Below are 15,144 nucleotides of genomic sequence, written 5' to 3' on the forward strand. Positions count from 1 at the left end.
CCCCCTCTGTGTCTTGACTCAGTAAAATGAGGAAACACTGTTACTGACAATGTATCCCTTTAGGAGATTCCTGCAACACTCCCCCTCACATCTGCCCCCCCTTGTGAAAAAAGTTCCTGCTTGGGGGTGCAGGATGGCCAAAGAAGGCTCACTCCACAATGCCAGTCTTGACCAGCAATGACCAGGATGGGAGTCGAAAGTGATAAGTACCTAGCAGACTTAGCTTTACACCGCCATCAGTAATATACACCACGGTAGTTTTTTATTTATTTATTTCAAACAATTTTATTCCAAACAAACACCACAAAACCAAACTTGCAGTACATATCACATTATTCCAATTTTATACAACTCGAACAATTTTGACTGCGTCTTCCATTCCCCCCCCCCTTCGAGCCTATTCTACATTGCGTTCTATTTCTTCATCTTGCAGAGGGATTCCCTCTTCTATATCCTCTGCTGGGTCCTGGTCACTCGACCCGTCCTGTATGGGCCCAAACAGTGTGGCTATTAAATGTTTCCAGGCTATCATGGTTTCAGCTTCTTCATCGCTCCGGTATTACTAGCTTCCTGCCATACTGCAGTTTCAGCTTCTGCCCATTACTGAATGTCTTTCCACCATATTTCTATCTTCGGTCTATGGCATGCCTTCCATCCAATGGCAATTCTATGCTTTGCAAATATATATGCCAAATTCTTTAATTTACTTACATGTTTAGATTTGTGTGGTCTGGGGAACCCTCCTACTAGGCATGCCCATGCTGTTTCCACAGTTATCTTAATCCCTTTTTCTTCTAGTCTATGGGCCACTTCTCCCCAGAAACTCTCAATTTCTGGGAATGCCCAGAACATATGCGTCATCCCAGCGTTTTCTTCTCGGCATTTGGGGCATGTTTGTCGTTCTGCGTTTTTAAATTTAGCTATCCTCTGGGGTGTGATATAAGCCGTGTGGGTTATATACAATTGTATTTGCTGTAGCCTCGCATTCCTTGACACTTTCTTATGGTACCCTTGGGCTCGCTCCCACATCCCATCACTCATTGAGGCACGCACTTGCTCCTCCCAATCCTGTCCCAGTTGTACCACTTCCTTCCCCACCTTGGACATCACCAGCTCATATATCCTATATATCTTGTGCCATCCTTCTGCTATGTCATATATTATGTCTATGATGGCGTCCGGTTGAACTCCTAATACTATTTCGGACCATGTCTCTGATTCGCCGCACCATACTATGGTATGTAATATATTGTCCCGTATGTAACCCCGTTTCCTCCACCAACATCCGACATTCTTTTATCCTCCCCTCTTGCCATATGTCTCCCATTGTTGCTATCCCTACCGGTTCCCAGTGCTTCCTAATCATAGTTGGCTTTCTTTTCCCGTCAATGCAACTAGTGGCACTTGCGGGGAACACAGGGATGGGTTCTCCATTACTTGACAGGCCCTATGCCATATTTCCCATCCCAATATCATCATCTTTGGGCGCTCTTTCCTATCTGATTTGGGCAGCCATATCATTTCTTTCAGGAAGAATGGGGCACATTCCAGTCTAAACAACCTAGATTCTGAGGTTGGTTCTTCTGATAACCATTTTGCCACATATTGTAGTTGGCTTGCTAGATAGTAAATTTCATAGTTTGGCAGTTTTATACCCCCTCTATCATGCGAGTTTTGTAACTTCCAAAGGGCAATTCTGTTCCTCGTCCCATGCCAAAGGAATTCCCTACATATGCTATGTATTCTAGCAAAGAATCGCCTTGGTATCAGATATGGTATGTTCCCAAAATAATGCAGTAGTCTTGGCAGAACTACCATTTTCAGCATTGCCCCTCTTCCCATCATCGCCAAGGGGAGCTTTACCCAGAACTTTATACTATTTTCAATGCTCTTGACTGCAATCTCAGTATTATGTTGGTGCTCTGCCTCCACCGTATGGTAAATATCTATCCCAAGGTATCTGAACGTGTTGACCCCTCCCATGGTATTTGTAAAACAGGTAATTGATCTAGCGGGATCCCTTTGTATCCACCCAGCGGAAATATACATGATTTTTTGGGATTCACTGCTATGCTGGGCAGCGACGCAAATCGCTCCATCACTTCCAGAACATATTGGATAATTTCTTCGGGGTAACGTAAATACAACAGCATATCGTCAGCGTACAAGGAGACTAAGTGCGGCTCCCCTTTTATGGTGATTCCTATTAGGTCATACTGCTGCCTTAGGTATTTCGCCAGGAGCTCTAGGGCTAAGATATACAGCATAGAGGACCACGGGCATCCCTGTCTAGTACCCCTACTGAGTTGCCACCTCTCCGATATTATTGCTCCCGTTTTAACCATGGCCAGCGGTGAGCTATATAATAGTTTGACCCATTTAAGATACCCAGGCCCTATCCCATAATTGGTCAGGGCTGCAATCAGCCAAGGCCATTTGACAGAGTCAAAGACCTTTATTGTATCCAATGATGCAATTGCCATTTCGCCTGCATCCCCTTTCGCATGTTCAATAACTGTGTGAAGTCGTCTAAGGTTGTTGGATATATTCCTATTTGGGACATATCCGGTCTGGTCGGGGTGTATTCATTTATTAATGATCCTTCTCATTCTGTTTGCAAGGGCCGCTGTGAGCATTTTGCTATCCTGATTTAGCATTGACAGCGGTCTGAATGATCCGCAATCTTTGCCAGGCTTATTGGGTTTAGGGAGCGGTATGATAATTGCCTCTCTTATGGACTCTGGCAGCCTTCCTGTTTCATATGCCTCATTTAGCATCGCTAAAAGCGGTGGAAGCACCTAATTCCTGTACATTTTATAAAATTCACTAGGGAGTCCATCGGCCCCCGGAGTCTTACTGGTAGGTAGCTGCACTACCACCTCTTCTTGTTCTTCTAGAGTGATCGGGGGATCCAACTCCTCTTGCTCCTCTGCGCTGATTTGTGGCAAGCCTATTTCTTCCAGTGTTTCCCTTATTCCCCTGCAATCGCTTCCCCCTTCATCCCCATACAAGTGTTGATAGTACTCTAAAAATTAACGATTCACGCCCTCTTGGGTGTCCACTATACGCCCATCCTCTTTCATTATTGCTCTGATTGTAGGTCTGGGGGGTCTCGCTCTTATATAACCATGCCAGCAGTTTTCCTGTACACTTTTTTGCCCTTGTGGCAAATCATACATATTTAAATACTTACCCTTTGGGTCCAGCTCCAATTCACACCCATATCCCAGGGTTCCATTGTGCACTGACCCCCATGACCTAGAAAACTCCTGCATAGTTTTCCTATCAATGCACTTGATCCACCCCTCTGAGTCCTCCCTCTTACCTGCTGAACTGTCCCTGCAGGACTTCCTGTGGCTGGAAGAGGGTTGAGGAGCAAGAGGTGGTGAATGAAGAAGAGGAGGAAGCCCTTCTATGCTTTTTTTTTTGTTAGTGTGCTTCGCCATATTGAGAGCAGGGTCACTCCAAGCTAGTGGGTGCAGAACACAGAGCCATGGACTATTCAGCAGAACCATAAAGCAACTTATCAGCATCTTCTCTGCTGCAGCTTTACACACTTTCATGCCTCCAGAAACACAAGCAATTAAGTAGCTTGAACAGACTCTGTTAACATGCTTCCCCAAGCATGCACACAACCTCTCAGTGCTGCCAGCGCATGTGCAGATCCCAGGATGTCTGGAGTATCTGCAAACATCTGGCCCCACAAGGTATCACCCACTATCAGCGCTCAGCGTCTGCCACACTCAGTGAGTGTATCCAGTAGTCGGGAAACCCTGGCCCGGCTTGCAACTTCCTCTCCTATAATAACCTATTCAACCTGTGACCAAAGCCAGAAGGGCCCCAGTGAGCATTGTCCAGTCCTCTCTGCCCTCCCATGCCCGACAAGGGGTCACCAGTGGGGCACCAAGCTTCGCAAGACGATCCATGTTCAGCAGTGATTGCCCATGTTTCCAAATAGGGAAAAAAAGGACAGGTAGCGGTCAGAGGGAGCTGCTCCATTATCCTTGATAATGTGGAAGGAGGAGAGCCTTGCCCTGATGCATCGAAAGAGAAGGGCTTTAATATTGTTCCCATAGGGAGGTGGATGGTTTGTGCTGGGATAAGGAAGAGGGAAGTGCTTTGAAACGCCCAGATATGGGCCTTGCGTTCATTATCGACAGGCATTAAAGCTGTACTTAACTGGTAAGGTTTAACAAGACAAAAGGGGCCTGGTGTTCCATGTGTCCTCACACCGGCAGGATGCCACATTAGCAATTCAGGCTGCACTACTCTTTTTGGAGACAAGCCAATACTGATTTGCATATGTTCTTTCCCTTTCTCTAATGGCCCAGATGTGATGAAAACTATGGAATAGAAGGCTACCTAGAGGAATTTCTAGAGGGACTTTCCATCCATCATTTCCTGCTTCTCTAAGCTTTCACAATTCCGGGTCTCTTAGCATGTGACGCACATTGTCTACACTACACATTCAGTTACAGAATGTACCACGTTTCATTTATTTATGCAAAGGTTTTGGGGAAATTACAAGGTAACATAAAGACCAATTATCATCGGCAGAGATCAGAGCAGAATGGTATGACATGCACTCATCCAATCACATTGACAGAGCGCTGTACAAATCAAAAGGAAGTTACTCATGAATTAATACTCTGCCTTCAAGAAAAAACATGGCTTTTTGTAAATTACTTTTAAATGCTTACATCATGAAGAAAAACGTTTAAGCTTCTGAACGTGAGAAACAACAGCAAGCACTCAACAAATGGGAGCTAGCATGGGGGAAACATGTTTTTAACTACCGTTCAATTACAGGTAGAACAATGACAATGCAAACTACATACACAAAATAATTAGAGTGGATGGTTCTTAATTTAAAGGATGTTAAACAGCTTGTAAACATCTGGTAGCAAGCTGAGATGGGTCATTCAAAATGTAGCTAACTAAATTAGGGTGGGGGGGCGTTTCTCTTCCCAGATTGGCATGTCACAGGATAACTAAATGGACTTCTTTGACTTGCCTGGGAATCCTTAGCTGTCAGTGGTGAATATGCAAAGGGCCAGCAAATTAAATCAACCTGCCAAACTGTCAATTTCAAGCCTTATGACTGCATGAAAATAGCATCACTGGAAGAAATCAAGCATTGCCTTCTTTTGGATTTCCTGGCACCTATTCAAAAACTCATACGGTTGTGACTAATTTTGCATGCAAATTTCAGTCAATAAGCTCAGAACAAGACCTCCCAAGGTATTTCAGAGGCTCTGACAGTATTTTTTCTGAATACCAAATCGACAGTAGCTGAAATTCAATCTCCATTTTCAAGCGTTTTGCATATGCACATTGTCCCATCCACAGGGCAAAGTTAATGAGCACCGTACCTGTCTCCGCTCACATCCTCCCAGCCGTCTTTATTGAAGTTCTCAAACACACTGCTCATAACCTTGATGGACTGATTGAGAAACGCTTGATGACGTCTCAGAGAGACCCTTTTTTTCTTGGCCGTTTTTGAGTTAACGTTCACTCTTGCAGCTTTACAGCTGCTTTTGCCCTTGGTGGCTTTCGAAATGGCAGCTTTGGCTGCATCCATGGTGTGCTGTAGCATTTGCATTTGCCTCAACAATTTCCCATTCTCTAGTCGTAACTCTTTAACATTTGACACTCTTTTCTTCAGAGCACCGACTTCTTTCTCTAGCTCTTTGTTTATAGCTTCCAGTTTGCTGTTGACTTTTTTTATTTCAAAATTGCTCTTCTGCAGCTCTTGCGACTCATGCTGCCATGCTTCGACATCTTTCCTTAGCTGCTTTACCAATGCTCTTAGTGACTGCCTCTCTTTGGTTAACTCCTCATTTGCTTCTCGAACTTTCCTAGAGTCTCTCTCAAAATCCTTCAATCTCCTTTCCAAGTAGCCGACCTAAATCAAATAAAGACATTCCACAATTGAATTGTTACCTTGGAAACGGGAAGGGGGAGTTGAGTCAGGATCTTTTATAAACTTTTTAAAATATTAAGAGGTCAGTAAAAAGGGTCATATGCATTTTTTATTACAAATCTTTGATTAGGTGTTTGGACATTCATATGCACAAAAACTTTTTGGAACTCCATTTTAAATGTCACACCGACAGTACACCCCACCTCCCGCAACAGAAAAATATATGAAGTACAGAAGAGCAAGCCCTGGTACAAGAAAATGTAGGTCTACATATATGCACTCTACAAAATGAATACATACAACCTACCCCCTACAGTTGTATCTGATCACAAACCAGAAATGCAAAAAAAACTGAAAATGCAATTGTCAAACACACAGGGGATCACTTAAGACATCATAAGGCACTTTACAATATTTCTTTATGTTTTGGCAAGCACTATCCGGAAGTCTAAATGAAGCAAGTACATTTAGGTAATGTTCTATTTAAACTAGTTGTGTGTTAGACTGATCTTTACATGTATAAAACATTTCTTACCAGGTGGAACATAGAAAAGAGAAATATACTTACTGGCAAACTTAAGAGTATAAAGCAACACGAGAACTGCTCGATTACACTCTCCTCCAAACATTTGTTACACCTTAAAATGGCTGATGCTGCACACCCTATTATAGACTACAGTCAGTATCTTCATCTCTGACCCGGCCGAGTCCAGACAATCGAAATCATGGTCACAAATTTCGAATATGAATTTGGTAGCTAACAAACTTTCTCGTTTAGGAAAGACGTCATATCGAGGATATCTTAATTTTCTGTAATTTTTAACCAACTTTATTTAATTCATTTGTTTTCATTTGAATGCACATTTTTCTCTCGTGCCTTTAATTTCTACCTCTTGCCCAACTTTACTGCTGATAGCTCCCTATTAAGTACGTGCATACATGTGGACTGTCCACCTATTGTTTTTAACCTTGCATCGAGTGATTGAGTTCCATCACTTTTGCTTAAAAAATACACACTCTGGGCCTCATCACAAGTATGGCCGTAAGGCAACAAAGGTGCCGGTATCGCTATACTAGGAGTTCTGCTCGCGGGTGCCCTTGCAGCCACCAGGTCTGACCTGGTGGCCGTACCGGCACATGCGACCAGAACATGATGGTAGCACTGGTAACGTTATTAACGGTACTGGTGCTACCACCCTCCCCATTCCCATTCCGTGCCCGGTACATTCCCATTGAGCCCTATAGGCTCAATGGGAATGGGGATGTACCGGGCACGGCATCCGCGAAAAGAAATTACTGGGTCCGGCCGGCAAGGCTACCTCCAACCTCGTAATGAGGCCCACTGTATATACCGTAAAATAAATAATGTTTCCACAAAAAGATACGTGAATATCTAACAAAGAGAGAAAAAGAAAATGAAGAGGTTTACACTTCAAAAGGACACTCACATTGCATGCTATTTTCTTCTTTACACTTCATTCCATTAGCACAAGTGACTGCTAAAGAGGAAAAGGATTGTAGCGGAGAGGGAACAGTACACTTAGGGATTGATTTTTTGGGGGGATTTGTTTAACTTTTCTTTCTGCAGTGTCAACTCTGCCACCAATCTCATTTCTTTTTTGTGTGCGTTTGTTGCATTGTTCCTTGCTTGTTTCCGAACGTTACTTATCTGCCCTCCGATCCTACCAGTGGCTGGCTATGACACGGTTCCACCTGCATCATTTTTTGAGTGAATCGAAACAGATGACCCTATGAGAGATTTGGGGAGCGAGGAAAATATATTGCTTAGTCTGGTTTCTTTGGCATTTATTCTCAGATCTCCATTCATTGATCAATTGGGAGCTTTCAGACTTATAAATCTGCACAGCTATTCTTGTTGCAATTGTGCTATTTCAGATTAATTGCTCAGATAGAAAAATATAAAGTCATTTTGCTACAATTGTAAATGTTTATATAGTCTGTTGAAGAATCTTTACTAGTGCTATTTGCCAGAGCAACCTGGCACATAGCACTAGTAAAGATTCTTCAACAGACTATGAAAATGATATCTTGACTTCTAAATATCTTACAAAAAAAAAACGATTGACTTTACACACCTTCCTTTTGTAAAAATCCAATTGGATTACACACAAATAAAAAATAATTTAAAAAAATGTATATTTTCATATCTTGGGCAAAAGGAGGAGACGTCATGCCGCGATTCAATAGGTTTTGAGTGTACCTACATTGAGAGTGATCTACATTTCCATATTGGTTGATGTCTTTAACTTGCAGAATAATCTGACCGACTGTGACAACCAGCCCTACCAATAAGGGTTGTATCAGCCACATTTACCCCCTAGAAATTGGCAAATACGCCCAGAAAATAAAAACAGGAAGTAAAAATACTCCCAACAAAAAAATGGAAAAAGACTAGTAGAATCTTGCGCCCCTGCATTCACCCTCACAGCTCCATGGATATTTTTGGACAAGTAGTGCACATAGCACCACAGGAAGAAACCACTATTTTAACTGCCTGATTGGAAGAAGAAAACATGTATCTTTTAAAATTACAAGTTACTCACTGTAGTGACTTAGTCCCCTTTTTTCCATACTGTATGGGCGTCCCTTCCTAGGGACAGGAGACAGAACCTTTTTCACCAGAAAAACCTTTTTCCTTTTTAAATTTAGAGGCTTGTGGCCCTGGGAGCATGCGCCACCCTGACTTCGCCCATCAGCGCCACTCCTCAGTCCCCATTGACGTGTCGACAATATTTATCATTGCCTAATGACACCAGTATTATTAGGGGGGAGGATGGTGGGACGTATGGAGGAAAGGGGACTACGGTGAGTAACTTGTAATTACTCTTATGTCCCGTCGCATTTCATCCATACTGTATGGGCGATTACAACTGAATGTAGCCGCAGGGTGTAGAGGAGACACTCCTTAAGCAAACAAGTTACTCAGAACCGCCTGTCCGAAGACCGCATCTGACCTAGAGCCGGCATCCAAACAGTAATGCTTACAGAAAGCTGAAGGGGTGGCCCAGGTAGCTGCCCTGCTAATGACCTGCAGCGGAACCTGCCGCTGGAATGCGGTGGCTGTGGCCTTGGCTCTGACTGCGTGAGCGTGCATGTTGGCTGGCAGCGGCTTGTGCTGCCCCTCATAGGCCTCCTTGATGGCCGCAACCATCCACCTTGCGATGGAAGCCTTAGATGCCTGATAAGTGGGTATTGAGCCCCCAAAGGTAACAAAAATTGCATCCGACTTGCGGAAGCCCTTGGTCCTATCCAGATAGAATTTCAGAGTGTCTGACATCCAGACAGTGCAAGGCTCTCTTAGCCTCGTCCTTGGGGTCAGCAGAGAAAGTAGGTAAGACTATTTCCTCATTCAGATGGAAAGTGGAAGGTACCATAGGTAGGAACGCCAGTCCATAGGACCACCTTGTCCCTGTGGAAAGTGGTATAGGGTTCTGAAGCCACCAGAGCCTGGATATCGCTGACACTGCGAGCTGAGGTGAATCCTACTAGTAGAGATGTCTTGATGGTGACCAGCCTAATGTCCGCGGACGACATTGGCTCGAAGGGTTTATGCGCCAAGGCGCCCAACACCACATTGAGGTCCCACACTGGGTGTGGCTTCCTGATGAGCGGGTAAAGCCAGTTTGATGTTTCTTGACTATCGGGTTGGAGGAGGTGAAGACCTCCTCCTCTGAAATTCCTGTAGGCTCCTATGGCTGCCAGATATGAGTGACATGTGTCCACCTGCACGCCTGAGTGGGCAAGGTGTGCCGAGAAAGAGAGCACATCGTCCATTGTGCACGTCAGGGAGTCGATCTCCATCGAATCTGCTCCATTTACTCTTGTATTGGCATTGCTCCTAGCGCCCTGTATAATCTCCATTTAGCCCGCGATAGGCTCAGGTGTTTGAGGGTGATCGGCTCAGGAACCACGCTGCGAGGGCTAGCTTGTGAGGAGCAGGGTGGAGAACCCTGAAACCCTGCTGGCACAGGAGAGGTGCTGGGCCCAGCAGGAGGTGAATGAGTGGTCTGTCCGAGAGGCTGAGCAATTCGGAGAACCACGGTCAGGCTGGCCACCAAGGCGCCATCACTATGATGCTGAGGTGACAAGCCTCCTTTATCCTGGGGATCAGGGGTGTGGGAAGAAAGGCATAGGCTGACAGGCGCCCTCCCATTGAATCTGCATGGCGTCGCCCAGGGGGCCGGGGCCCTGCACCTGCCAAGACGCGAACTGCTGGCACTTCCTGTTCTTCCAGGAGGCAAGTAGATCCACCTGAGGATGGCCCCATGTGTTGAAGACCACTTGCAGCACCTAGTCATTCAATTGCCACTTGCAATTGTCTGCTCCCAGCCTGCTGAGCCTGTCCGCTTCCAAGTTGGCCTCCCACGGGAGATGGACGGCCCTGAGGTAGATGTTGTTTTCCAGGGCCCATTCCTACATGCGGACCGCTAGGTTGCACAGCAGAGGGGACAATTTTGGGATCACTTTAGAACAAATGACCATGGCTAAGTGCACACTTTTGAGCATACAACTATGCAAAAATAAATACTGTACTTACTTATGATTTACAGCAATTTCAATTATTCAAACAAAGTTTGTTTGGTGGTAACTAGTGTACCCCATTTGTTTGCTAATTTTTTCAATGTTCCAAACTTAAATTATTACACACATTTTTTAGCATTACTCCATGCTTAACAGCATATCAAAGTAAAGAATGCTTGAAACATTTCCATATAAGTCACAATTCACACAACAAAGTGTAACACTTTCTTCATCTATAGGTACATTTCCTAATATTCTAAGAGAAACTTTTTTTAAGTCTATATATCAAACTTGTAGTTGGCTAGCAAGCCAATCGTTCTTTTGTTTGAGGGTTTCTCTAATGCACGACGCGTTTCGGGCTCTGAATGCCCTTCATCAGGTGGGGATCGGTACCTTGTTTCAATGATTTGAATTCTGAAAATTAAAAATAATATATTTCTGTTCAGTTCCTTCGTCATTGTTTGTTCAGCAAATATTGTCATCATAGTTACTATTCCCATTTTTTGGCAATATTGATTTTGAACCTCAAATACCTTTAATTCTGAAGATTTTATCTTCTTAAAAACATCTCAAACATGTCAGTGCTGCTTTTGCAGTTGAATATGGCTCTACGATAGCTCTTCCTCAAAGCACCGGTGAATCTTTCAGTCTGTGAATGAAAACGAAGAATGTTCGTTTTTTGGACTGTCTATGGCTCTGTTGTGTGTGGGGTTTGTGCTGGGAACAGTCGCTAGAGGGGACCTGGTACCCCCGCTGGTTGACATAGTACATACTGGTGGAGTTGTCGGTCTGGATCAGGACAGTGCTGGCCCCGATGAGCAGGGAGAAAGGCCCTCAGGGCTAGCCAGATGGCTTTGAGCTCAAGCCAGTTGATATGCGACTCCTGCCGCATCCAGACTCTGTGGACGCTGTGGCTGTCCAGCGTGGCTCCCCAGTCCTCTAGGGAGTAGTCCGTAGTAATGGTGACCCGAGGAGCCGGCTGCCGGAATGGCCTGCCCGTCCGCAGATTGCAGTCTTTGGACCACAACATGAGGTCCGCATGAAGAGAAGGCGGTATGCTGACCAGCTCTGCTTGGGAGCCCTTCTCCTAATTCCATGAGGCTGCGAAGTGCAGCTGTACTCTCCTCATCCAGAGCCTCGTGTGCGGCACAGCCAAGAGGACCGCTGCCATGAAGCCCAGTAGGTCCTGGTACCACCAAGCCAAAGTCACTGGTCTGGTAAGGAAGTGCGTAGAGGCCCTCTTGATGGCCCTAATCTTGTCCTCTGAGGGAAAAACATTCTCGGAACTGGTATCCCAGGTGAGAACTTGCGTGGGCTGCAGCTGAAATTTCCTGAGGTTGATGGTAAACCCCAGGTCGTGGAGTATTCTCATAAGGTCGTAGGAGGTGTGCACCACCCACTCCGGGGATCTCACCCTGATGAGCCAGTCGTCCAGGTACGGGTAGACATGGTGGCCCTGGGCCCTGAGGAGAGCTGCCACTGCATTCATGAGTCTGGTATATACCCTGGGAGCTGAGTTGAGGCCAAAGGGTAGCACCTTGTACTGGAAATGACAACCCATGATCCTGAAGCATAGGAATGAGCAATGAGGTTGCCAAATCAGGACTTGTAAGTAGGCGTCCCTCTGATCCAGTGAGCACATCCAGTCAACCCTGTCTAGTGTCTCCGCAATGAGTGCTGGCGTAACCATCTTGAATTTCTGGGAGGGAGAGGTTGAGGGTGGACAGGTCCAACATAACTCTCAGGCCAGCCTGGTTCTTTTTTTGTATGGCGAAAAACCTGGAATAGAAGCCTAAGCCTCTCTTGGAGGCTGGCACTTCTTCCACTGCTTGGCTCTCGACGAGCGACGGGATCTCTGCCAACAGAGTTGCCGTCCCAATTTGTGGTAGTGGAGGGGAGGAGGGAGGAGAGAGAGGTATCACTAGGCGGTACCTCTGGGATACTACAGAGAGGATTCAGGGGTCTGTAAAGTTCTGGCACCAGAAATGCACTTGAGAGGCAAGCTTGAAACCAACTGGAGACACGTGGACCCGGAGGGACACATCATGCCTTTTTACCGTCTGAGGCTGCTGCTGAGGAGGGGGACTGGAAGAAGCCCTTGCCCGCCCCTTTTTGTTGCTTGCGCCAGTGCTGACTCTGCGAGCGGTCAAGCTGTCTCGACCTTCGTTCCTGGAAGCCCCGGAACCCTCCAAACGCCTGCCCCTTTTTGGAGCGTTGATGCAACTGGGTATACGCCTTGGCCATGGCCTTCGTCAGGATAAAGACTTCGTAGTCTGCGAGCTGTTCTTCTTTCTATCTCATTCCTCATCGTGGTAGAGTGGAAGAGGTCACTACCCTCGAACGGAAGGTCCAATATGCCATCCTGGACGTCAGGGTTAAACTTAGTAGCCTATAGCCAGGGCGTCCTTCTCATGTCCGTGGCGATGCAGATGGCCCAGCAAGAGGTATCGATGTGGGCCACTGTGGATTAGATGATGTCCTGTGCTACCAGCCTGTAATCTCATAGACCCGCCTTGAAGCATGCCTAGTTCTGCACCGGAAGTTCTGGAAGGAAGTCTGCTATTTCACGCCACAACCTCTGTTTAGCAGCTGCCAGCATGGCATCTGCGTTGCCTTTATGCAGGTGCAGGGAGGCTTTTGAGTGCAGCTTCGTAACTAACGCCTCCAAGATCTTCTCCTCCTTGCCTAGCAGTGTTGAGGATGGGGTGGCCGAGGATGACTGAGGATTATCATAGAGTGACGCTGCAGCGATCATCAAAGAATGCGGCTGGGGGTGCGTTGATAACAAGAGTGTATCCCCTTCCATCTGTCTATACTTGGCATTGAGGTGCCGACTGACAGGTTGGGTCGAGTGTGGCTTGAGCCACCCCTTCTTGGGCAGGGCCACAATGTCTTTCTGCATCGGGATACCAGTTTTGGAAGGGGGTCTTAAGGCAAGGACTTCTGCCAAGACCCCCTCCTTGAGCTGCTCGACCTCAGGTTGAGGAAGGTCCAGATATTCTGCCAAACCCGCAAGCCTGTTGTGGAAGGACTTCGCTGACAACAGCGTGCCAGGATCCTCCTACTCGTCTGCGTCCACCAGGTTGTCCTGCTGGTCCGGAGCGGGTGGAGGAGTGCTGAGTGCCGTGGGCTGTGGTGTGGAGACCGAAGCCAGAGGCTGCTGCGGAGGCTGGTGTGGAACCGCCTGTACTGTGGGAGGAAGGGGAGCTGGAATAGAAGGAGCCAGCAGAGGAAGCGGGGGCTGCGCTGGGCCTGTGGTGCCGGAGCCATGGGAGGAATGACTATGGTTGCCGGAGGAGTGACCGGAGGGACAAAGTCCCCGACAGCATCCCGTAGGATGGCCCCCATCTGTGGGGTTCGCATCAGCGCCAGGAACCTTTCCAAGAACCTGTCTTCGGAGGCAGAAGCGGAGGCAGGGGATGTTGACAGAGTGTCTGGGGGCTGCTGGGGCTGGAGCGCACTCTGTCTAGGTAGCTGATGGATAAACTGTAGGCCATGGCTCTGTTCCTAGGAGGGGCACTGGACGAGCAGCCATGTTGTTTGATACTAGGGCATAGCCGCTCGGGTTTAGACCAGGTAGAAGAACCTTGCGGTCCCTCAGCACTGATACCAGTAGGATCCGGAGACCCCTCAGCCGTAAGGCTGGTAGCTGTGTTAGCCTCAGTGCGTGTGCTGGTAACAAAACCCGGGAGGTTCCTCCCGCTTGGGCGTTTCCTCGAGAAGGAGTCACCATTACGGGGTGTGATGGAAAATAACGGCCCTTCTTTGGGCCTCGATAGACAAAAAGATAAGAGAAGAATACGGGGAAGAGTGCATGGAATTACATGGCAAGGCCAAATCCAGGAGCGCTGGTGAAATCGGCCCGTTCCCGCCGACACGGAAAAGAGGATTGAGGAGTGGTGCCAGTGAGCGGAGTCAGGGTAGCGCATGCTCCCAGGGCCGCACGCCTCTAAATTTAAAGAGGAAGAAGGTTTTTCTGGTGAAAAAGGTTCCGTCTCCCGTCCCTAGGAAGGGACGCCTATACAGTATGGAGGAAAGGGGACAGGACGTAAGAGTACTAGGTGCAAAGAAAGAAATATTCCGAAAACATTTCAGTTTTTCAGTTAAAGCATATTTTACGCATTTATAAAATACTGTCATTGGGAATTGGACTTATGTTTTTACTCCCTAAAACATCATTTTACTCACAACTTTAAAAATGAGGGAGTAAAAAATAATTTTACGCCCAACTTTCAAAAATAGGGAGTAAAATACTCTTATCTAGAGCACTGGTGACAACGTTACAAGAACACAGATGGGAGCAGGGCTGAAAGGACCGTGGGCCAACTTTGAGGTTCACTTTTCTTAAATTTCAAAATCTACCTTTTTTAGGCAATATACAGGTGCAGAAGTACGAGTCTGACACAGAGGTGGCATATTCGCTGGCAAATAGATTTTCCTTTTCTTTTACTTTTAATAAATGTATCTGGCTTTATTTCTAAGAGGGGTTTCCCTACCTCAACAAAAAGACTAAGGACTCTGTCAGGATGGGGAGGGGTCAGTCCCTTCCCCTGTTTTTCCTCGATTTAACAAATGTCTTATCAAGTCTTCTTGTGTTTTAGACCAGTTGTACTATCACAAAACACCACACCTCAAATCTGGTTCACTATCCTGCCAGACAGTTACCAAAAAGCAAAGTT

At 46.4% G+C, this 15,144-nt stretch overlaps 1 protein-coding gene across 2 annotated transcripts in view; it reads right to left on the reverse strand.

The window, feature by feature from the left end:
• The window catches only part of CNTLN (centlein), a 2,346,865-nt gene that overhangs the window by 745,031 nt on the left and 1,586,690 nt on the right, over positions 1 to 15,144 (reverse strand). For both annotated transcript variants that reach the window (XM_069625978.1, XM_069625977.1), the window contains exon 16: positions 5,373 to 5,905. In XM_069625978.1, coding sequence (XP_069482079.1) covers positions 5,373 to 5,905 — 533 coding nt within the window. The remainder of the gene's footprint in view (positions 1 to 5,372; positions 5,906 to 15,144) is intronic.

The sequence above is a fragment of the Ambystoma mexicanum genome, chromosome 6p, assembly GCF_040938575.1.
Source record: "Ambystoma mexicanum isolate Mex_15411 chromosome 6p, UKY_AmexF1_1, whole genome shotgun sequence".
Taxonomy (NCBI): Eukaryota; Metazoa; Chordata; class Amphibia; order Caudata; family Ambystomatidae; genus Ambystoma; species Ambystoma mexicanum.